The sequence below is a fragment of the Chelon labrosus genome (genome assembly GCF_963514085.1).
Source record: "Chelon labrosus genome assembly, chromosome: 5".
NCBI lineage: Eukaryota > Metazoa > Chordata > Actinopteri > Mugiliformes > Mugilidae > Chelon > Chelon labrosus.
The window spans coordinates 19,335,441-19,360,056 of NC_140341.1; the positions used below are offsets into that span (position 1 = coordinate 19,335,441).

Genomic DNA, 24,616 nt, shown 5'->3' on the forward strand with positions numbered 1-24,616 from the left:
CTCAAGCAGTTTATTACCCTTTGTACGATAATGTGCTTATATAGTATATCTATCTTAATTTAAATTATTATATTTTAAACATTGCTACAGTTCCTGTGATGTAATGTTTATCGTGTGCATATGGAGCATTACAACATAACACTGGGGTGCCAATAGTCAGATTTCAAAGCGCCTAAACCCCAAACAGCTATCTGCACCAATATGCACCATGCTGGCTTACATCCTGACATAAAACCACAGAAAACAGTCCTGGATGTATACTATCCTATGGCAGAAGGGAAACAAAATAAAAACTGAAATATGGCGCCTGAACAATAAAAATAATCATCCAACACTTCATTTGATTTGTGTAATTTTTTAATTTGCATCCAGTAGATTAACAATACATAAAGTGGAATTCAGTTCACTACCAGTGATCTTATCCTGTACAAAATAAAACGGAAGTACTTTGCACAGCCAGTTCTACCTTAATATTAAAACAATTTTATCTTTTTTTTTTTTTTTAACCATCTGTTTTGTATTTCAATAAGTTCATGATAGCTGTGTCAAAGTGCTGGAGTACAAAACACCTAGCTACAACAATTTCTGAAAGTGTATTTAACTTAAACATATACAAGAAACTTAAATAACGTGTAAAATATGACTTTGTTGAAATGTAACAGGAATTATCCACACTATTATGATTGTGATTTCAACATATGAAAACATGACAATGAAGAAAACACAAGTTCTTATTCTCATCCAAACTATGGCTTTGTTATTTACCTCCACAAGTGGAGCCTCACTAAGTGCATACCTTCATTCCTCCCTGTCTCTGTGCATTAGTTAAGATAGCTGTAGACTACAAGTACCCACTGAGTACAGAGCATACAGTTAGCCTACAGCACAGGCCCAGAGACCAGCAAGCACTGACACGCTGGAATAACCCAGAGTTCAAAGTGTTTCAGTTAGTTTGAGCTAATTTTATAAAACATCATCCAGAATAATATAGGTATTATAACGGACCCCCATTAAAGGCTGGTTTATTTCAACAAATCTCATGGCAAGACCAAAACCAACAGTGGTTTCAACATGCTGGCAAATACTGTCTGTGCAGCCAAAATGTAACATTCATATGAGCCACAAGCCTCTGGTCTTTCACTGGATTTAATTACAACAGTAACTATAACCACAATAAGCCAGTATGGTCCCTCATTACCACAAACCCACACATAAATTAAATTACCTTGAGTCAGTCCCAAACATATTGTTGTGTGGGCATTGTACCTGTGCTTAACATTCCCACCAATAGTCCACAGCAAATGCAGTATCAATGCATACCTTTTAAGTTTAAAAAAAATACATATGTAGCTTATTCGGAAAAATGTGGGTCTTCAGTAGTAACTGGAGTTAGTGTGGCTGTGTGCTCTAAACAGAGGAGGGAAGTCCAAATTATAGAAGACAGCCCAACACATACTTTTGGACTTTTCATCAGATTTGTTGAAATAGGAAATAAGTCAAGAGTCTTAGCCTTTAAAAACTAGGTGCTGGCACAGGACAGATAACTATTTTAGTCAAAGTTATGCCGATGGTGCACATTCCCACAAAAAAATAGCAATTAAAGTAACTGCCACACTGCAAACATGCATCAGTGGCCCTGTAAACGTTGCCCATTCTTCCCCAGTTGGTCATCCAACTCATACTCCAACTTCACAAAGAAGACCGTGCTGCCTTCACAGTCACTGCTATGATTGATGCCACTGCACAGTACAGTGATCACAAATACTTAGGTACAGATATTTACAGATGAAATTAAACTTGGTCAAAGCTTTCAGGCTCCCAATGTTGTGTACCAGTGTCCACAGCCTGGCAATGCAATCCAAGGCCTATTTGTTTGACAAGCTTTGAATGGAAGTGCTGTTCAACAATTCTTGGTGGCTGTTTAGTGATCTGATGGAAGCTGTAATGAACCTGTGAGTTAAAAAATTACCCATAATAACCACTCCCAGGTGCAGAGTCAGTGCTTTACATTTGTAGTAATAGTTCAGCACCTAAGGAGCGTTCAGGCAGTGTTTAGTTATTAGTTATCATACACAAAAAAAGTAAAGTGAGTAGACCTTGAAATAAAATTGTTTTGTCAAATTACTAATTCCAAGGTTAAAAATTAACCTTCAAGCAAAAATTTTAGTGACAGACTTCAACTCCCAGTGCATGTTTAAAAACTAGTTTGACACTATCAGCACCATGTGCCTTGGACCTCAGCGTCCCCTGCTTCACACTGACGACGTCTGGGCGAGTTCACTGGGCGCCTTGCTCTGCAGAGTGCCACAAACAGTGTCAGAGTCGAGCAGCTCGACAATGCTGTAGGGTGAACAGTCCTCGAGTCCAAGCTTCCCACAGGCCCAGCCGCAGAAACCTTTCTCCAGGTCTCGCACCGCCTGCCACCACTCGCTGAAGGCCCACGACACCTGCACCACGGCCGAGTACAGAGCCAGCGACAGCGCCATGGGCATGATGAGCATGGGGTAGAAGATGATAAGAAAGGGGCATATTGTAATCTTATGCCAGAATGTCCGCTCCTCGTTGTACACCAGAAAGACATTGTACCAGGTGAGCGTGCCGTAGTAGAAGGAGGTGATGAAGGAGAGGAGGAAAACCACAGGTGCGCACGAGATGCTCCACAGGACAACATGGGGTCCCTGGCACACACCTAAGCTACAGCCGCGTTTATATCCGTCCCCCGCCTCACATTCTGCATTAAGACGCTCCTTTGACTTGGCCAGATCCCTGAGTTCCTTCTCTGTCAAAGTGACATGTATGTCCACCACCTGACCCTTCTTCTTTCCTCTGGTGATGGTGCCAGTCAGGGTCACGTAGCGGCTGTCTGGAGGAAGGTTCCAGCCCCCTCCTGTTCAGAAACAATGACATGACAGGTGAGCAAAGAAAAACAAGCAGGAGCTGTTTGGAAGCTCCCTCCCTGACTACGGTCAACATAAAACAATATAGTGATTATACACGATTTTAACAGCCTTCTCACCTTCGCTTGTAGGTGTGCAGAGGAATTTAGCTCCCTCTTCAGTGTTCCTCTCTGCTCCCTCCTCACCACCTTGGTCGTCTCCAGGTGCCCTCTCCATGTCAGAGCGGTAGACAATAATCGACTCTGGACGTGGGTCTCTCTTCTTCCTCCTCTTTCTCCTTATAGAGGGTCCCACATCTCCGTCGTCCACGTGGTTCCCTGATACGTCCGATCTTAAGGAGATCATTTGGGGGCTGCCTTCTCCCTCAGTCTGAGGCTCATCTACCTGTGCCATGCTCTCATTCAAATAAACGCTCCCCTTTAGGCTACTTTTTTTGTTGTGTTATATGAGACTATTAAATTAATTAATAGTGAAATCTTAAACAGCATAAAACATGTCCACCCACTGAGTTAAGCTTTCAGCCAAGGCAGTAGGAAAAGCTGACTGCAAAGTAATAAAAGCACACACATACAGAGAGAGAGAGAGAGAGAGAGGGAGAGAGAGAAAGAGAGGGAGAGAGAGAGAGAGAGACCGCCATTAGGAAAAGCAGGTTTGTTTGTTTGTTTTTTAAGTCACTGTTTATTATGTATGATTCTGGCCCAGATTCTGCACCATACTGATATTGATTGGCATCTGAATGGACAAATGCCACCGGATATATCACAAACAAAAGCATGACAGGTTTGTTCAATGAGGGGAAAGAGAGGGGGGGGTTTCTATTCGCATGACAGCGCAGCAATAATCTCAGTGCTACATCATCCCCTTTACATTCATAATTATATGTATTAAAAACAATACACAGATCACAGATTGTACTGTCGTTACAAAACAATGCATTATTTCATGCGAGGGGGTAAAATCGACAATTCATCCCTGCACACACAGCTGATCCCCTCCCATTTAAATCCCACCCATGTCCGCTCTTTGTCTGCAGCCGGCGAATATGCGCTGTAACCGGAATATTTCTGATGAAATGCAGTCTTACCGTCAGTAGTCTGGACGAGCAGCGAGGAGACAAAACGTGCCGTGTTAGAATAAGTCACTGAATTTGTCTGACACATTGCAGGGAGAACCTCACATCACAGCGAGATGCTGTTTGCCGATACAGATGCGCTACTACGCAAAAGGATTTCTAGAATAGCACTAACCCCGCCCCTCCAACCTCTGTCCGTCAAACCAATCCCGACCATCCGTGACCAATGTCCGTCCCACTGCTGTCAGGAGAACATGCAAAACTACGTTTCATGGAGAAAAACTACGAAATAAAATAAAATAAAATAAAATAAAATAAAATAAAATAAAAAATAAAATTATTATACACTATCTCAATTGTCTCAGCAGAACAGCCAATGGTATTTATTTTCCACTTAAAAATAATTATACACATATCTCAATTTGTGCGCATGCGCTGCAAAGTTAAAGATAGTTTGAAGTCTTAAATATTTAACTGAATTCTCTGCGAATTAATGTATGAAATCTGAGACAACATAAACACATTTATAATATTTTAATTTCACACAGGGTCACATTTACAGCGACTATAACTAATATTACTAGCACATAAAACATATAGCCTACTATTTTATGATCAGATCCCGGCCAATCCCCATGTTAGCTAACTAAGCTAACGTCAGTTTTAGCTAAACTGGAAAAATGTATCGTTTTAATAACTAGTGTTAATTTTTATCGAAACTTTCTTACCTCAAATAGGTAAAACACAGTTTTACAACTCACTTTTCCACCAACAACCAAGTGAATTAAAATTAATATCGTTTGTCTGCTAAAATTACCGACACTAAACATTACTATTCTCTTGACCGTTGACTGCGGCTGCATCTACCGAGACAGCAATAGGCTAGTGTGGCTAACGATGGTGTAAAAATGAGCGACCAATATTCACTTAATACTATCGACAGCCTCTTGTTTCAGCTTGGTAAGTTCACTTATTGAGTGCTATTGTTGGATTATATCAGTTTCATTGTCACTTTGAGTATTTTTTTACTTGGTGTATTATTTTGCTTTAGCTAGCCTTGCTAAACGGCTAAATGTCAGTAGCAAGCTAACTAGTTAGCTACATCCGTGTAATTCACAAGTCAAAACATGTTTTGTATAATACTATTGTTTATTTTTTTCTGTATTTTACAGCTCTTCAAACTCGAGAACTTTCCCAAAACAAGAATGAAATCTTCCAACAAATTAAAGGTGCGTGTGGTAAAGGTTAAAAATAAACCCAAGAAGACACTGGTAAGAAATTCAGGTTTCATCAATGTCAAGGACAAACTGGGCTAAAGGCCCACGTCTGTCTTTACATATAATATTTTTACCTTTTTAATAACACAATATTCTGTGTTGTATGGTGCTTTGTTTGACAACAGTTTGCAGAGACAACATTGCTGAGAGGAGGTCTCACATTGAAACAATTCACAAAAATGTCAAGAAACTTGAAGAGGAAATCAGTGCGAGGCAGCGCACTGTAACCAGTAATAAAGCAAAGACCAAAAGGTATTGCATTGTAAAAAAAATAATAATAATGACAGTCTAATATACATGCAACTTAGGTGACACACAAATCAAATGGGAAATATATAATTTCTTGTCATCCATGTGACTTCAGCATGAAGGTGACTAACAGCCTACTTCTTCAGTATGAGCAGTCCCTTAAAGCAGAACTGGAGAGCAGAAAGACCAGATACAACCATGACACGTAGGTTCACTTAGCAGTGTTGTTGATATCTAACATGTATTGCTGGGCTGCAGTAAACTGGTAAAAATGCTGATTTTGTTCTTTCCTTGTAAACCGCCAAGGGAAGTCTACGAAGAGAGGATTGCAAGCTACAGAAAGACATTCCAGTCGCACCAGGAGTATTATTTCCAAGATCCTCTTGCTCAAAAGCTCCTCATGCTGCAGGCTGAAAAGGAGGAGATCGATCGTAGGATCAAGGCTTGTGATGATCAAATCAAAATGAAACAGAGGGAGCTGGACCATCTCACTGGTAATAAACGTTTTATATCACCACCCTTCCTTTGGGAGTGTTGAAATATTTACTGTATATGCAGTTACTTTCTGTCTGACCAGGTCCAGCGGTAACTTCTTTTTCCATTGAGGAACTTCCAGACAGGTACTTTTTTTGTCAGTCTTGCTGAATAACAAAGAATAATCACACATAGCTTCATGTGAAGCTTGTATTTTCAGTAAAAGTCATTTTTTTCTATCTAGTGTCTCTGGCCAGCAGTCCACAACAGAAGAAGAGAAACAATTAGGTTGCCAGACAAATGAGGACAGTGATTCTCTCACGGACATCTCTCTTCATCTCAAACAGACAAGGGTACTCTGATACATTGATTTTGCATTTAATAATGCTACTTTAACGCTGCCAAGTTAAAGCTGGTCCTGTTACAACCAATAAATCTTAATAGATCTTGGAAGATGGTCATCAGACTTCTGTAGAGGCAACTGCTGAGGACACTCATGAGAAAAACAAGGTCCAGGATTCACCCACCTATTGTCCTTCCCCAGAAAAACAAAGTAAGGATCTGTGACCTTATCAATAGTTGGATGACACGTAGAGTAAATTCTGATACTGCATGTATTCAAGCAAATTCCCACCTCTAATGTATCAGACGCCATGTTTTTTGTTTGGATAGGTTGCATTACATTAAATCCCTTCAGTAAACTATTTATTTTTCTTCAGAGCAAAGTCAGCCAGTTGAAATATACGCTGAAGATCAGGACCAGGAAACTGCACAAGAGGACCAGGTTTTGGTACAGTTGGTTGTTATTCTTTAAAAAAAAAAAAATCCAGTTTGCTTTAGTTTTGGTGTCATTTGCTTTTATTATGTAGTCAGAGGGAAGACAGGGTGGAAATGCAGGAAAAGAGAGAAAGGGTGATGTGCAGAAATGAATGGCCGGTTAGAAATTTAATCTGGGACTCGCTGATATGTGTTTTTCCGGTTCACATCCTTGTCAGCACCAGAAATTCTCTCCTTTCCTGTATCTGCCTTAGTGTTTCTACCGCAGCTTCTCTATAAAAAAGTGCCTTTAATTTGTAAAGACACTCCACTAATTTACTAGTCAAACTGGTTTTAAAAAAAAATAATAAGTAAAGATAATCTATACAGAATGTAAACTGCTGTATTGGGGGAAAAATAGGACGTGGTGTTTTTGGAGCTTGACTCGCACAAAAGTCAAGAATTTCAGGTCGCCACTTTGTGGAACTGAAAACGTTAAGTACATTTTCAATGTAAGTATGGCCACCAGAGATGTTTCCTGCAAGGTTAATGAGCTACTAATTTTATCAAGTCTGTACAAAGATGCTGTAGTTGATTTTGAAAATATAATTTTTCCCTTGATTTATCTACTAGAGTCTGTTGATCAGATCCTCGATCAGAAATGTAAAGGTAATTTTCCTGTCGGAAAGACTTTTACACTGGAGGTGTTTACTGCATAGGAGGAGCAGCCTAGTGTTCCCACTGTAGACGAGGTTCTGGAGGAGGAGATGCAGGTGAGAACAGCTATGGATGAAGAGCAGGCCCCAGGTGAAGACGACAATGAGGGACTCACTGCTTTTCCACTGACATCATCTCAGGGGACTAATCCTCAGACATCCCCAGCAAAAGAGATAGCTCTGCCCTCATCCGCAACATTCCCGTTTAAGTAAGACTCAATTTGAGTTGGCCAGCACTTGAATAACTATCAAGAATATATATATTTTTTGTCATATACATATTTTATTTTTTTTATATACATATATTCTTCCTCTTGTTTGCCTTAGATTTAGCCCCTCTAGCTCCCCACATCCAGAGACATCTGATACCAAGTCTCCAGCTTTCCTGTTCTCACTGAACTCCAATCCCAGCACACCAGGCTTCTCTGGATTTGGATTTGACGTGGAATCGATACAGGAGGAGGTGAGGAGTGAGGAAAACTAAAAACTGATCTGACTGAAGCCATTGTTTCTTGGTTTTAGAATTACCTCCAAGTTTCTTTGCAGGACTCAACTTTTCCTTTTGCTGGCTCTTTTTTCAACGAGAAGGTAATGAATTTTTACTGTGAGCTTTTACTTTGTATTGTTTTATGACTGGAACAAAGACATGTAACTCTGTTAACCTCTTTTCAGAAAACCACTGAATCAAAGTCTTCAAGTGGTAAGTATCTACTCAGTCTCTGTTTTTGTCCATTTCCTGGTTTGAACTACATATCATTGCAGGCCCCGAGTTCCTGTTTGGACAACCAGAACAAAATGAAGACTTCCAGTTTGCCTTCACCTCCAAGAGCCCTCGGTCAGCTAACAAGGAAAACACCAGGGAAGATTTTCCATTTTCATTCAACTTTTGAGTTTTGTTTCACTTATGTTCTTATTTATGTTCTTATTTAATGATAATTGCTGAGGATGAAATTATTTTTCTAATATTCTTTCATTTTTTTTATTTCACGAAATGGTTGCTATTAACAAGCGTGGTTAACTAAAAGCTAATTTCAATTCACTCTGAACCAATTTCTAAAGGTCCCATAGTTGAATAACATTTTATTAAAGATAGAGCGTTTGTATCAAAATAATTCATAAGTTCATACATTTCTTTACAGAGATTCCTGTTTTCAGTACAGTAGTTGTGAAGTTATACAGTTTTTGACACAGTGTAACAGACTGTGTTGACATGTTGTGATTTGCTGTTCAGTTTAATTAATGACAAACAGTGTTTCAGTTCAATGGAGGATAAAAAAAATGAATGACTCACTGGTCCCTTGACTCACACTGTCACATTCTGACATGTTACATATGTTTGAAATGAGTACCTGAACAAACTACCAAAGTTTCTTAGCATTGATTTTGTGCACATTTAGTCATTTTTACCAAATAAAACCTTAAAATGTGACCGGGAACCTTATTTTAACTAAAGTTATTCATATTGTTTTTGGCTCAGAACATTTCTTATTCTTTCTGGATCTGACTTTGGAAGCAAACCATTCATACCGCAGCACATACAGTCTATTACATGTAATATATCCTGTGGTTAATCTATAACCACCTCCGCCTCACTTGGAATTGGCACAAAGAATACGAAAACCTCTACTGAATGCTTCATTCAATAAATGAATACTGCAGGCCTACATGATCTCATATGTAGTAGCTACTACGATACTGACAACAGATCTGTGCTGGCTTTCATGAAGGACACGGCTATTGGAACAAAGGATGTAGAGATAAGAGTTAAAAAGTGCAGAGCATACTGTCCTTTGAGAGATCCTAGAATCCAGAGTCAATGCTGATGGAGCGACGAGTCACGTGCTCAATCTCTCCAGGGACGTACTCACAGAAGCTGGTCTGGTACTTGGCCAACATTTTTAGCATAGGCCGCAGATGGATCCACCACTGCACCTTGGGCATCCGATGCCTGAAAAACAAGAGGGTACTGATTAATAATGAACCCGAGGCATTTGACAAACACAGTGACTTTGTATTTTTTCTCTGCTTACTCAAAATCAGTCACATCCTTCAGTTCAGTGACGGGTGTGAACGCGATGACCTTCCTGTTGAGGCCGAGGACACATGCCGTTTCTGGAGAGTTGGCGAACACGCGGCCTAGTCGGTAAAAAAAGAACACACGTCTGTTGCTTAACTTGGGCCCCAGATCACTTCATGTCATCTTGTGACTTTGCACAGTGACCTTACCTTGACGGAAGTTTTCAGTCAGTTTCTGAGAAATCCACTGGATAGCCCTCACACCCAATTTAGTCCCATAGTTTCTATCAAATGGAGAAGGTGCCCCTCCCTATAGCAGAAACACACAAAGTATAAATATGTTGAAAGACTATGTCAGGTCACAGTCGGTTACTGAGGAAGTTGCTAAACAGTGTTTTTTGAAAGCTTTTACCTGCTGGAGGTGTCCCAACACGTTGACCCTGCAGTCAAAGATGCCCTTCCCCTCTGATGAATACAGTCTGTGGATGAAATCTGTCGTGTAGCTTTCATGGCAATTTTCATTCCTGTTATGACAGAGGAAAGTCAAACAATATTACTGCATGCAGCCATATCCTTCAGTCAGTAGGCTGATCTAGACTAGAATATCTCTAACAGCTTTAGAATACTATTTGGACAATCATGATCCATATATTATAGATCTTCATTTTAGCATTGTCACAGACTGTTGGCACTTGTTTCAAGAAGGAAAAAAAAGTACATCCTTATCCAATTTATTCAGCCAGAACGACAGATGAAATGTAGATGATGAGATGCACAGAATAGTTGGAATGAGAGCGGTTTACCTCAGCACTAGTCCTCGCTGGATGTCTTTCTTCATCTTTTCAGTCAAATGCTCCACATTGGTCTGTCAACAGGTCACATCATTTAAGAGACAGAGAGCTGTGAACTTTATGAACAAAAGGAGAACAGATTTTTTTTTTCTTTCAGCCTTACCTTGAGGTCGTGGATGTTAATGGGGTCTTCAAAGATGTAGGCTGCATCAGCACCCACGGCCATACCGGTGGAGGTTGCCAGATAGCCACAGTATCCGCCCATGGTCTCCACCACAAACACTCGTCTCTTGGTCCCAGTGGCCGACTGCTTTATCTTGTCACAGCTCTGAAGAAGAATTGGAAATTGCATGTATGAAAAGGGGGGTTGTGGCAAAGTGTGGATCTGGGAGTGAAGAACGTGAAGAAGGAACAGGAAAGAGCAAAACGCTGACCAGAGAGGAAAGGACTAGTGGTGTAGATTTAGGGGGATATACTGCACTGTCTGTGTCTGTACCTTTGCCTTCAAGATAAAACTAAAACACTCATTGTCACCTGTTCTGACTATATATTTTCAACGTGATGTTTTCTGAGTTAACCGCAAACACCAAAGTCACACTGTTAATGTGCCATCTGCTCAGTATTACCTCCATGGCAGCATTGACCGCAGTGTCTGCTCCCAGGCTGAAGTCAGTTCCAGGGACGTTGTTGCTGATGGTAGCAGGTATAACACACATGGGGATGCAGAGCTCATCGTAGCGACTCCGGGCTTCAAACAGCTGGAGCACACCTTCGTATGCCTTTGTAAGTCACGCAGAGGTAAATTGAGACACTGACATTGTGAATAAATACACAAATGTGAGACTTTGAAGAGCTGTGCCTTGTAATATACCTCAAATCCTCCGATTATAAGCAGAGCTGAGATGTTGAACTTGCCGATAGTTTCCACAATCTTTTCCATGTGTTTGTTGGGAAGAGTTCTGAAGAAGGACACAAACCGGGAATTTATAAATTATTTATCTTTTTAAATATTTGTCTTACGAGTATCATATTAATGAAATAAAAAGTGACAGAGAGGTTCACTGTTACCGTTTGGTCCCCAGCAGCGAGCCCCCTTGGCCCGTCCATCCAGCCACATTGTGCCAGTCCATCTCAGACAGCTGTGGACACACACAACACAACAGTTTCCTCTCAGCCTCGTACAAGACACTGTGTGACTGCTAAAATCCACTTCAGTGTGATAAAAATGCAGAGGAAGTCTGCCTCACCGCTCCATTGGCGAGCCCTTGAAAGCCATCGCTTACACCGTAGACCTTGTGTCCATTAGCAAGCGCCAACCTTACAGCTGACCTCCCGGCTGCATTCATCCCTGCAGCCGGGGCTCCCACGTTCAGAATCGCCAAAGAGAAATTGCTCTGAGGGAACATGAGTCACACGTGAAGGAGAACGTGTGAGTTTAAATTCCGTGTTTATTTTAAAGGTCCAATATGTGGGATTCAGTGGCATCTAGTGGTGACTTTACAGACTGCACCCAAATGAATACCTTTCCCTCAACCCTCCCTATCCAAGTGCACAGTAAAACTGACAGTAACCGCAACTTCAGTGTAAAAAATAAGTGAATAAAGTCCTCTCTACAGCCAGTGTTTGGTTTGTCCATTCAGGGCTACAGTACAAACATGATGCAGCAAAATGGTGGACGTTGAAGATAAAATTCTCATTCTATGCTAACAAAAACACAAACATTTGAAGTTCCAGCTGATTATACACTAATAAAAACATAAATACAATATTGCATTCCTGGTAAAAGTTCCCCACTAAATCCGACACAATGGACCTTTAATATGCATTCATGTGTGTGTTAAAGTGAGAGACTAACTTCAGACTGGGCAGGTTTCTGGAAAGCAAGAAGCTTGTAGATGTTCCAGTTGTTCTCAAAACTCCTGCAAGAATATCATTTTCCACTATTATATATTAATGGATTACATTTATTTAATTTAATATACATTACTAAATCTCAGCTCTCACCCTCCACGCAGTTTAACAGCCTCCTCAAACCTCTTCTCGTTCATTGCCTTCTGCACCAACTTAGTCTGAAAAAGGACAGTGTAGTAAAATCACAGATCCCTCCGCCCACTGCTTGGATGTCCATTAAAATCAATTACCAAAGAGAGTCGAGCCACTCACCAACTCCACACACTCCATTAGAGGCAGGCGGACGGGGTGGTTTCCTGACAGGCCGATGACGCAAGCTGGAGTGTCAGGAGAGGCCTCCATCAGGGCGATCACCGCCTCGATGCCCAGCTTACTGCTCTGGAAACACAGGTGTGCACATACACATGTAATTTAAAAGGAACGGACAATGAACATAACCTACAATAGATCTAAATAGTAGAAAGTAGAAAAGTAGAAAAGTAGAAAGTAGAATGGTAGAATGCATGAATGATGTCCTGATGTCACTTTAATATCAGGAACATCTTATTGTGTATTGCTTCACATATACAAAGTCAAAACCAAATGCAGACATTGCGCCAAAATGCATCTTTTTTTGTATTACGTTTGGGGTGGTCCTGATTGTGGCAATGGTTGCAATTACTGATTGTTTGTGATCACATTTGTTTAAAAAAATGAAACAGCAAATATGTAGTTGTGCCAAAATTAACAAAATACTAAATGCGTAGTCCTGCTCACCAGTATTCTGTCAAAGGCCGAGGGAGTTCCTCCTCGCTGAACGTGGCCGAGCACGGTCACTCTGGTGTCATAACCCAACCTATTCACCACCAGCTTCAGACGGACAGGGAAGAGTTTCAGCGAATGATGGGTTTGAGGGGTCGCTCACATTTTAAAACAAATCAGAAACAAACCTTGTCCCTTGCAGAGATGGGACAAATAATCGGTAAAGCAATATCTGATAAAAACCTAGTCTTGCTTTAACAATAAACTGGAACAAATACCACAAAACATCCTCTATTGATATAGAGTAAATGTGTATTCTTTAGACATTTGATCACTTAAATAAACACTTGTTGGTGGTGGGCAGTGGTTACAGACAATAATCCTTAAACCTTTAAACTTACATCTTTTACATAAGTTGTGGAGATGGGCTTGCCGTTCATGTCAATGGCTCCTTCTGCGACGATTATAATGTTGAGTCTTGACCCTTTTATGCGGCTCTGGAGGTAAACAGATAAATATGCGTTAGCTACTTAGTCCAATCCTGCCTCTGAGGTCTGTATTTTAAGAAAGCCGAACACCATGTCTATTTTCTTCTTAATTCAAAAAGGGTTAAAGGTCTCCTATGAATATAGAGTATACTGCTGTGCCTGGAGCTAACATCCTGTGTGGACCTATTTCTGTGTCTTACCCCCTCTAGACGGGCACACATGCGGTCCTCCCAGCCTTCGTGTGGAGGAGCCTCTGGAATAAGGAGCCAGTCGGCCCCAGACGCCAGAGCCGACACCAGGGCCAGGTACCTAGAGTGACGGCACAATGATTTGTTTTATTCAGTAGCTGTGTATGAGGGATAGCACAATGGGTCAAAGTGTCACTCACCCACAGTGTCGCCCCATGACCTCCAGAACAAATGTGCGCTGGTGACTGTGGGAGGTACAAAACGGTTAGAGTGAGACACTTCCGCAGAAAATATGTGAGCACATGAAGAGAGAACATGCTGACATACAAGAAAGCAAGTCTGGGCAAGATGGAAACCACGCTGAAGAGGACTGAATGGATTAAAAAAAAAAACACGGTGTGGGCAACTGCATTCCATTAACAGCAAATCATACGCCACGTAAATTGAGATATACATGATGTCTCACATAGGGCTGTTATAAATGCTTGTTCTTATTGCTAATATAGCTACAGATTATGTTTACAATCTTTCTGTAAGACTCAGGGAACATTTACATTTTTAAATCACCAAAACATCTGAAGACCATTTTTTTGTTGTTCAAGGATTCAGTTAAGCTGTGCCTAATGTTTTTCTACTGTACATGTTTTTGAATGTACCACTATGGTGCATGTATATTTATATGCATACAGTATAATTCATTTTCTGTAACTCCTTCGACTGGGCAGCACATTAGTCAGTGACCTCCTAACAACTGCTTTGATGAAACACCAGCTCCTGTCACTGCTCAGCAACAAGCAGCGACTGACCTACCTCTGTGCAGTGGTCATGATAGCGTCGATTATCTCCATGATGCGGTGCAGAGCCGAGTCGGCTCCTATGGTCATATCAGTGCCGCAGAAGTCGTTGTCTATGGAGCCCACGAGCCCCACGATGTTCAGGTGATTGTGCTCCTTAGCCAGGGAGTCTGTGATTCTTCCTGGAGTCGAACGCAGACACAATGTTCCCTTTAACAGTCTATATACAGAACCAGCACTGGCCTGCACAATGAAATGATTTTTGTTCTTGCACAGTAAGTAAACATATGTTTTTAAGGTTCAGCGTAAGAACAGCTCACCTTTCTTCACAAGCTCCTCCAGCAGACTGCTCCACTCACTGCGGAAGATGTTGGCTCCGGTGAGGCTGCCGTCTCCGCCGCACACGCACAGGTTGGTGATGCCCTTCTTCACCAGGTTGAAGGCGGCGGCAAGCCTGCCCTCGCGAGTCGTGAAGGCCTTGCAGCGGGCGCTGCCTATCACAGTCCCACCCTGCGGCCGGCGGACACGTTATTTAACAAGTCACAAACCAAGATAAGGGGGACAGGGCATTGGAAGCTGTAACTGAAAGATAACACTTTTTTGCTTTTCTGCTCAGTGAGAGTTATTCACCTTTCTGCCACATAATATTCATTCATTCATTCATCTTCTATACCCGTTTTAGTCCTGTTAAGGGTCACGGGGGTCTGCTGGAGCCTATCCCAGCTGTCATCGGGCGAGAGGCAGGGGTACACCCTGGACAGGTCGCCAGTCCATCGCAGGGCTGCCACATAATATTAGGTTTAAAATACTCTAGTGAGAGCCTGAACTCCCAAAACAAAGCTTTGCAATTTGGATCAGGACCATAAAAGGTGGGAAACACTGCTATTCACAATCTGGATGTACCTGGACACAGGTTACTCTGATGAAGGTTCAAAACAAACAAACACCATAGCACAAGCCCTTCAAGACATTTGTAGGATTAATCCATCGCACTCTCGTCCTCATGCAAAAAAGCAAGGCTTAATTAGATCATTTTCCTTTGAATAGTGCTGGAAACACATGCAGCAGTGCTCCTTACCAGACTACAACCAGAGAAGAGACGAGAAGACATGGGTGAAACAATACAAGTCTGATTAAAACTATAAGAGAGAGGGAAATAGAAAGATATAAGACAAGAAAAAGTCTTTTGCAACTACGCCACAATAGGCCTTTTTTTCCACAGAAGACATTTTAAAGCGCAGTGATGAACGTTAACGATGGCTGCTTCAGTTCCAGTGTCAGGTTCTCTGTCACACTGCCCGTGTTTATTGGGACACTTGATATGAACGGGTCCATCGTTAATGCTATTGGTAACCTCAGCGCTGGCTTAAGGTGTCTGCTGTGAAAATAGTCTACTATAATACCTTTACCACCTACCAGTTGGATGATGTTGGTCACGCTGTGCCAGTGTGCCAGTTTGATGTTGTCTCCCCCGTCCACCAGGCCCTGGTATCCCTGGAAGACAGTTATCATGGCAAGGATAAACGTGGGCAGGTCAAGCAGGAACAAAGCTCAGAGTATACGTTCAAGAGAGTCGCATTACTAAAAACAGCATGAGGCAGCTTTGTTTACCTCATGAATGAGATAGACCTTGGCTCCCACGTAAATGCCCATTCTGGTCACAGCTCGGACGGCAGCATTCATGCCTGAGCGGAGGACAGTTGCACAAAACTATTAGCTACTTCTCAGGCTATTGCACACAAGCTGTTGCATCATGGCCCCGTGTGAGGAAATCAAACAGTGTGGTGGATGTGCCTTTATTATCAGCAACTGGGCAAAGGTGCCATCTGCTCAGCGGGGGCTGTACAGACCCTGACACACACTTTGAGTTACGAGTGAGAGAGAGAGAAGTGCTCAGATCATTAGTTTAAGTACTGTAAAAATCACCTGGAAATATCCTGAGACAACTGAAATGGATTTCACTTAAACAAAAGTAGTTATGTAAAGGGTTAAAACATGCTCTTTAAGCCAAAAGATCCATTCAAGAATTACTGATTATTGTTATTGACAACTATAATATGAATATGAATATCATTTTATTACAGAAGCTGGTTAATTTTATATATTAAAGTATGAGTATGATGTTTGTCTTGTAGCTGAGAAGAGTAAATATTAAAAGGCATGATAAGTTAAAGTACATTTGCACAGCTATGAGCCCATTCATGACCTTTGACCCTGATCTGATCACAAATCCTGAGATTAAAGGCCCACCATTATCTAACTGTCTATCTGAGCAGCTAGTATCGACTTATCTCTCGGCCTGTTAGCGTTTATTTGTCACATAAAACTATAACCCGGTGTCTACAGTCGCTTTTATAAGGAACTAACTGTACTATGGTGCCAGCTGGGGTGAGCTTTCCTGTCACCTTGTGCATCTCCACCGCTAGTCAACACAGCCATGGCCCGACCAGCCCCCGACATCTTCAGCTTCTCCAAGTCCATCGAGCACATCTTGTCCTCCTTAAAGCGAACAGAGAAATAACAGAGAAGAAAGTTGCTCGTGCCGGAAATCCGCGTTAATCCCACCGCCACTTCCTCGTTCTCAGCAGGTCAGACCTCAGGAAGAACCGTGACTTCCAGCGGTAACTCCTCTCCTGAGCAGGATGACTCCGCCCCTTAGAAGTTGTGTACAGTACAGTGAGCGTTAAATTTGTAACCCCGCACCGCCCGGAGGCACTGTTTTCTTCCGTTCTACCGTCTTTTGAGGGAAGCCCCGCCTACTCGCTCAACCCCGATGTCTGCAAGGGAAGTGAAGATAAAGAGCACGTACAGCGCGTATTGAATAACAAGGTCACAAGAAGACTAGAACGATGCTGAACATTTCAACTAGAGGAGGGAAATGTCAAAATGGGTCATAATTATATGAATACACAGGAAAAATAAAGAGAGAAAAGACACTCTAGCCTATATACACCAGTCAGGCATAGCATTATGACCACTGACAGGTGAAGTAAACTGACCGTCTTATGACAATACAATAATCTGCTGGGAAACTTTTGGACCAGGGCAGGCGTTTGGGTGGATGTTACTTAGACATGTAGGCTACCACCCACCTAGACCAGACCAGGTACCCCCACCCCATAGTAACGACACTCCTCCTACTCCAGCAGGATGCAGTCTGACACACACACAAAAGTTTAGGAACAACTCAAAAAACATGAAGAACAGCTCAAGGTGTTGACCTGGCTTCCAAATTCACTAGATCCAAAACTGATCAAGTATCTGTGGGATGATCCACAGAGGCCCCTCCCCTCAACCCATAGGACCCAAAGGCCCCCACTAACAGCATTCTGTTACCAAACACCACAGGACACCCTCAGAAGGAACATGTCTATTCTCTGATGACAATTGTTTTGGAGGTTATGATCCTCACACAAAACTAGCTGGCTATTTAATAGGCCACACCTCTGTGACGTGGCTCTCTAGGAGTTTGTTGATGTCAGGTACGTTAGCAGCTAGCTGACAAGCCAATACCCAGCTTAGCTTCATGTCCCCTGCAGTCAGAGCAGGGCGCTATTTTATAAAAGAACCACAAAATATGTCTGAAAAATAAAACTAGTGTATTTCAGTGCAGTTCAGTGATGTAATTACGCATGAATAGGTAGTGATGTCAAATATCTATGCTTGAGAAGATATCAAATTTAAAACTGAAAGCTGTTTTTCACCCAATTCAAGGCATTTAGACTGTTATGTAGGGAGTTCATAAGTCTATAATGTGGGAAAAAAATCATGGTAGTTATTGGAGAGTAGGTAAAAGTTCAACTGAACTCAAAATGCGTTACTGTTTTATACTGTATAAGAACTGCAGCCTCTATGAATTAATGAATTAAAGAAGAGACGGACCACATTGTTTTGGGTACAGTACATCAGCATTTATTCCATGCAGTTGTTTGCTCTGATTTTATTCCCCCAGATACTCATTGCACTGTACACTGGATAATACAGGAAACTGACAGGATTGGTTGATCATAATGCCATTTGACAGGAAAGGGAGTTGAAAATGAGAATAACAAAGAAACAGATGTCTGATAAGACGGGATGAGGCAACATGATGTCCACAGTTAGACAATTTTACAGAAATTCAGTTGTAAGTAACTGGTATTTTAAATAAAAACGAGAGAAAGGGGTCACCGCAGACGTATGGAGATCGGCATCACGCGTGCCTTCAGGATCTCCTTTACCCTGCTGTGACAGTTCATTGACTGATTCATGGTTGGAAGTGATTCCCAACAATCTATGATAAAATAAAATAAAAAAAAAAAATAGGAACATTTGATGTTGCTAATCACTACTGTAAAGTCTGCTAACGATAATCTAAAGGATGAGTGGTCCCCTGCAGGGTCAAATGATATGACAATGCTTTTGTTCTACCGTACAAATACTGTCCTCATCCCATTTCATTTCATTGTGCTTCCATTAAATAATACTTTTCAGGAGAAATCGTAGCTCATGACATTACTGAAGCTGCCAGAAATTAAAAAGGACACTACTCCTTACCAGTCATTCAAAATAAATTAATTCAGTAATCATGTAGGCCAGCTACAAAGAAACAAAAAAGATCAAAATTAAATTAAAATGTCACAAAAAAAAAAATCATACTTCACAGGATATATGCCGGAAAGACAATGTTATTAACAGCTTGATCGGATCACCCAGTCCTTACAATACACTAGGTTATTTCAAACGTAAACAAGAGTGAAGAAGAAGGTAGAAGGAGGCTCGTGGAAATGCAGCAGCTGCTTTCAGTGGCAGGTGTAAGCCTTTCCAGAGCTCTGAAGCAAAAAGTAGTTTATCCATCAGTACAATTTGAGATGCACCTTGTGCTCTAGGTTTTATGACTCACATCCTCCTGCACTGTTCAATACTGATGTAATACAGATTACAGAGTTTCCTGCTCGTTTTAAACCAGTCGGCTGATCATCAGTGACAACAGGAGCTCGAGACTTAGCCAGAGCTGGGTGATAAGTTAAAAAGAGAAAGAGAGAGAGAGAGAGAGAGAGAAAGTGTCACATTACATTTACAGGATGTATATATATATACAGGAGTAACACTGAGATGAGGTTGCTGAAAACCAAGAGCAGCCTAGTGCTCTGTGGCCTCGTCTCTGGCTTATGTTCCTCATGCAGAATCTCAGCCGTCTGCGTACACCGAAGCCGACGTCTTGACATCATCAAATACAACCCTGGCTGACTGTTTTTCAACTGCAAGATCAGTAAAGTGGATGACAAACTAAAAAAAAAAAAAGAGAGAGAGAGAGATGCAGTATTCACAGATGCAGTATCCCATTTCAAAGACGACAGATGATAAAAGTAATATTGCTGGGGTTCTGAGACTTTAACGGTCGTGTGAGGAACATGAGATAAAATAAAAAAGGATGGAGCTGGTACATTTACATAACACAGGGTAAAGTTGTCTGTGTAACGGTCGCCATCTAGTGGCTATTGATATATTGCTCTCAACCGGCAACACAAAACCTGAGCATTAAACCACGGAAAGTACACGAAAACTGGGAGAATTTAAAAATATAACCTCTATAATTAGCTGTTTGACACTTGCTGCTCTCCTCTAGCCACCAGTCACTGTGTTTGTGTCTAGCCAGCTAGACATCCCGGATCCTGAGCAAGAAATCAACCTCTCACCTAGTACCAGCCTACATTATTGCTCCATTTACTACACCACAGAAAATAATTCCCATATTTGGACATGAGACAGTACTAACTACCCTGCTAGAAAATGGTACATGGGACATGCTCTACCTTGCGATTTAAAGAAATGTGATACTGCACCCGGACTGCAACTAAAATGGAACATGTCTCTACATGACACTGACAACCGTTACAGCTATAAAGGGTTGAACATCAAGGCTATCTGTAGGACCTTTTTTAAATATTCCTGCATGGTCCGTAATATGTGCCACTCGAAAAACATTCCTTCATACAATAATTGGTCCAGGCCAGTTTCACAGTCCTCGAACAGTCCTGAGATGAGACTTGAAACTGTAATGTCTAATGGAGAGGAAGGGGCTTTGTGTTCACACGCACACACACGTATATAACTCCCTCAATGACTCTGGTTGTGACATCTGATTGCTGATGATGGCATGTCTAAGAGAGAGTATTGGTTTTTTTTTTTTTTCCTTAGCCTGTCAGCTGAGTGTTCATCTCTGCTGCCCTGCCAGCTTGTCCACCTCATGCAGTCTACGGGCAGCTTCTGTATTTATGAAAGCTGCGGTACGCATGCTTTGACAGCTGTGTGGGGATCCTGACGTCGAGACGGTGGGTTTTAGGGAGAGAGAAAGTCCAGTTGCGAGGCAGGTTGTTCATGCTGGTGTTCACACTGTTTCCATGAGATCCTTGGTCCCGACGTTAGCCGTCCAGGAGACAGGATGGAGGTGGAGGAGGAGGGGTACTGGGGCTCTGCACTGCAAACTCATGATAAAGCAGGTTGGTCAAACTGCAGTAAGAGAGATTGCTTGTCGTTTTGGAGATTTCCGTCTAAGACAGTAAGCTGTTGAAAGCAGCCGCAGCCAGATAAAGGCTCGTAGTGATGTTCTTGTTCTGGGTCAGCCACCTGAGAGACCAACTATTGCAGTGACGCAACTCCCTACTGCTAGCTGTCCACCTCAGATAAATCATCGTCATCATAACCATCATCTGCATCTTCATCCAGTCCTCCTCCTGCTTCAAACTGTCAGTTTTTTTTCTCTGTTCAGATCGGAGAACTTACAGAGGTCCTGAATTTTCCTTCAAAACTCAGACAAAAATAAATTATGAATGTTAGAATATTTCTACTGTACATTATCATTCAAAAGGGAATCCCTGCCATGGGTTGCCTGGATGCTGTGCTAGGTGAGGGGGGTTTTATGAAGGGAAAGGTACGGGCTGAGGGGTTCTAGGGGAGATTACATGGGACTTTGCTATAAGGAGCTTTGTTTACAATTTTGTCCTCTTATTGCTGTGTTTTTTCTGCAGAGCAGAGTGGGACATGATGGCCTCCAGGCAAAAAACAGAGCACCGCCCTGGGGAGAGTTTTCACCACGAAGACGGAGCCCCGACTTTGTTGTTTCTAATGGTGGCATCGGAGCACTCCGCTTCAGACGTATCACAGTCTGAGTCCCCGAACTGTAGCGGGTTCTGAGAGAAGAACGAGAAAACGCAGGAGAAACATTAGCACAGATCCAGTATCAGGGATGGCTTCAGCGTTTATTATACTGAAATGTATAAGGACGCCATCCATCATTCTGTGCTTTTTTTTTTATCTATGGTAATTTTATTATCAACCAATCGAGCCATATGAAAGTCAAATGAATACATTAACCTTCAAAGCGTGTTTCTGTCCTAGCTACACATAAATAGTTTGTTAATAGTGACAGAGCTAATGCTGCTCAGTATTTATGGTGTGTATTTGACATATTATTTCCATCTGTATTAAGACTAAGACTAGGAGTCAGCTGATGTTAAGAAGGTACAAAGTTTTGCCGAATTCATATATCATAGTTTTGGTGGTGGCATGCTAATGATTGCTGAGGTTGACATTGTTCATGATTTAAAAAATTTGTTACATTAGATGAAAATTAAAGAGATCTTTCAACTCCCTACATATCACAGTTACTACAAATCATCCTGAGGGGGACATGAATATATTCATTTCATTTGTAATCCCTTAAACTCTTGAACTTGAGCGCCCCGGGTACAAGAGGCAACTGCACATTAAGGTGATCTCCAAATGTGCCAAAAGAGTATTGGGAGCTCACTGACACAGGCCTCGACTAAAACATCTCTAAAATGTTTCTGCTTCACTTTAACAGCATCAGTCCAGGTACAGGTAATGTTGCTGTGGTCCACCCTCGTGTACTCAGTGACATATAATCTGATTCTTACATTTTTGAATTACCACAAACTAAAATTCTTCAATTTAATACTTTAGCTGTTTAGATACACTCATTTATCTTTGGCAAATTTCCAGTTTTGTCAGACATACAGAGAGAGGTTGCCATTCCAAGAGCCACAGTGCTAACATGGCTAAAATCCACTGACCTCGTAGCTGTGTTCGTCAGAGCACAGTTTTCCCAACGAGATCTGCGTCTTCACCCTGCGGACGGCGCACTCCTTGTCGGAGAGGCCGTCTGACTGGGTGGAGATGTCGATGGGGATGTCCGGTGTGTGGGACAGCAGCTCGTCCAGATGCTCCTCCTGACTGGCGCTCATCCTCTCCAGGGGCCCGCTGTGCGAGTGGTCACTGGTGTTTCCCTCCTCTCCGTCAGACACGGACAGGTTCTCCGAACTGAAGGTGGAGTAGGACTGGAAGCTGCTCATACAGCGATGAGGTCTGTGAGGGAGAATTAAAGTTTGTTATGCTGAGTTCATTTAGTATTTCAGAGTGGATCATACTTGGTTGACCCTATTTGGGATTTTGTCAGTGTCATGGTTTTTCTGTGGTGAAGCTGATTTTGTTGCACCACATGATGTAGCAGTGTTACAGCACAGCAAATGTCAAATTTGCAAACTCAGTGACCGACAATATTTTACCTCTGTCTCCTTGGAAACTCCACTTCACTATCCACCTCTCCCTCCTCCTCTTCTGATGACTCATCACCACCCTGCAAGCGCAGCAATTGCAGCTGTTAATCCATGAAGAGGGAAAGTTTTCTGAACACAAACACATCACACATTCACTGATACCAAGTGCTCACCTTCCTGAGTGGTCTGAGACTGCGGGGCAGTGCAGAGGGCAGGTTGTGTGTGGGTTGGGAAGCATCCTGTCCCTGCTTCTCAGCCTTCTTTGTGGCGTCTCCATCTGAGACTGTGTCTTTGATGGGAGCCCCTGAAGAAGACTGAGTGCTCTCTTGGGTGTTGAGCAGCGAGTAGTGCGGCAGCTCTGGCTGGCTCGACGCAGGAGGGGTCTCCTGACAGTGCAGGCAGCCGGGGAAGGGGTGAGCCTGGCAGCAGGGACATAGAGAACCAGCCCCCGCACCTGATACGGGCTTGGAGCTGGTGGATGAAGTCCGCTGTCGCGTGTCCGCATCCACAGCAGTGGAAATGAGGTCAGGGCTGGAGCCGGAAACGCGGCGCTGCAGGTGGTCGGTCTGGGGGCTACGAAGGGCAGCCGCGGGGCCAAAGTAGCGCAAGTTGTTGGCACAGTTGACGACGGCCTGTTCACGGCCTTTCAACGGGAGAACGGGCCCCTCGGTCGGTGGTGGGTGGTGGTGGTGATGGTGGTGGTGGAATGGTTGCTCCTGGAGAGACTGGGTGTCTTCGGGTGCCCCAATGACAGGCTTCAGCACGGCGGGGAACTCACTGTGGCTCCCCTTACTGTTGGCGCGGCGGTGACGAGGCTTGCTTCGGTAGCGGGTTTTGCCAGGAGGCGTGGAAACCTTCGGGCTGGCAGACAGTGGTGAGGGGGAGGGGAGAGGATCAACACTGGGGATGCCATCAGAGCGAAGCAAGTCTGGCCTGTATGAAACACATACATTCATAACATTAATAGAACATATTTAAGGTAAACCTATTCTCTATTCTCTTCAAATAACACTCATCAAAGCTTATATGAGCTGATGAGTGTTATTTGACGATTTGAACTGATGCTACTGAGGACTGTTACTGGAAAGATGCCTGAACCGCCAGTAAATCGTACCTAGATTAACCTACAAATCCTAACAGGTGCATAATAGATATAAACAGAGATTATCTTAAATAACTGGTTTAAAGTTCAGACCTTTTTGTAGGTGGCATCCCAGGTTTATGGGAAATGCTTCCTTTCTTCTTGATGAGCTTCTCTACAGCGTTGGACCTGACGATGGGACGGACCAGGTGACGTTTATAGGACCCGGGATATTTCTTTTCCACCGCCTGCTCTCTCCTGCAGGGAAGACAAGTTTGTATTTATATTCACATCAACAGAGAGCAGTCCTCTCATTACTCCAGCCTCTAGAAGAAAGTGTACAAAGCTTTATGGAACAAGTATAGATTAATGATACTGTGACCATGATCAACCCTCACAAGAGGAAGAAAAGGGAATATATGTGGAATATAGGTCAGTGAATTGGCGGCAAATCAAGACACTCATTGAGATCTTTATTTATTTTAGCCACACTCACGCGAAAATAACAGCAAGATAAGAAGCTTAGGATTAAATGTGAGAAAAATATTACTGTGACTCAAAAAAGCCCCATCGTTGTGAAAAGTAAACCAAAAGAGAAAGTGGTCAC

General features: G+C 42.4%; 4 protein-coding genes across 4 annotated transcripts in view; 1 reads left to right on the plus strand and 3 right to left on the minus strand.

Moving 5' to 3' along the window:
- Nucleotides 1-361: 361 nt before the first annotated feature.
- Nucleotides 362-3,387, minus strand: tmem169b (transmembrane protein 169b). The gene is made up of 2 exons (XM_084545303.1): nt 3,017-3,387; nt 362-2,887 (listed from the first exon to the last, which is right to left on the minus strand). The coding sequence occupies exons 1-2, from the start codon at nt 3,288-3,290 to the stop codon at nt 2,253-2,255; spliced, it is 909 nt and encodes a 302-aa protein (XP_084401429.1). The 5' UTR covers nt 3,291-3,387; the 3' UTR covers nt 362-2,252.
- Nucleotides 3,388-4,999: 1,612 nt separating this feature from the next.
- Nucleotides 5,000-8,334, plus strand: LOC311488029 (uncharacterized protein). Its single transcript, XM_084544532.1, has 4 exons — nt 5,000-5,700; nt 5,802-6,026; nt 7,769-7,904; nt 8,158-8,334. The coding sequence occupies exons 1-4, from the start codon at nt 5,612-5,614 to the stop codon at nt 8,329-8,331; spliced, it is 624 nt and encodes a 207-aa protein (XP_084400658.1). The 5' UTR covers nt 5,000-5,611; the 3' UTR covers nt 8,332-8,334.
- Nucleotides 8,335-8,487: 153 nt separating this feature from the next.
- Nucleotides 8,488-17,147, minus strand: pfkla (phosphofructokinase, liver a). The gene is made up of 22 exons (XM_084544482.1): nt 16,776-17,147; nt 15,982-16,055; nt 15,787-15,864; nt 14,691-14,880; nt 14,387-14,552; nt 13,777-13,821; nt 13,589-13,697; nt 13,302-13,397; nt 12,916-13,008; nt 12,412-12,537; nt 12,253-12,317; nt 12,104-12,167; nt 11,496-11,642; nt 11,317-11,387; nt 11,120-11,207; nt 10,875-11,027; nt 10,412-10,576; nt 10,261-10,322; nt 9,870-9,981; nt 9,668-9,767; nt 9,472-9,577; nt 8,488-9,389 (listed from the first exon to the last, which is right to left on the minus strand). The coding sequence occupies exons 1-22, from the start codon at nt 16,858-16,860 to the stop codon at nt 9,242-9,244; spliced, it is 2,343 nt and encodes a 780-aa protein (XP_084400608.1). The 5' UTR covers nt 16,861-17,147; the 3' UTR covers nt 8,488-9,241.
- Nucleotides 17,148-18,071: 924 nt separating this feature from the next.
- map3k13 (mitogen-activated protein kinase kinase kinase 13) overlaps nt 18,072-24,616 on the minus strand; it is a 32,923-nt gene continuing 26,378 nt past the window's right edge. Inside the window, exons 11-15 of the mRNA XM_084544346.1 lie at nt 24,124-24,267; nt 23,102-23,861; nt 22,938-23,008; nt 22,446-22,737; nt 18,072-21,542 (exon numbers count right to left, since the gene is read on the minus strand). Coding sequence (XP_084400472.1) covers nt 21,441-21,542; nt 22,446-22,737; nt 22,938-23,008; nt 23,102-23,861; nt 24,124-24,267 — 1,369 coding nt within the window. The 3' untranslated portion in view covers nt 18,072-21,440. The remainder of the gene's footprint in view (nt 21,543-22,445; nt 22,738-22,937; nt 23,009-23,101; nt 23,862-24,123; nt 24,268-24,616) is intronic.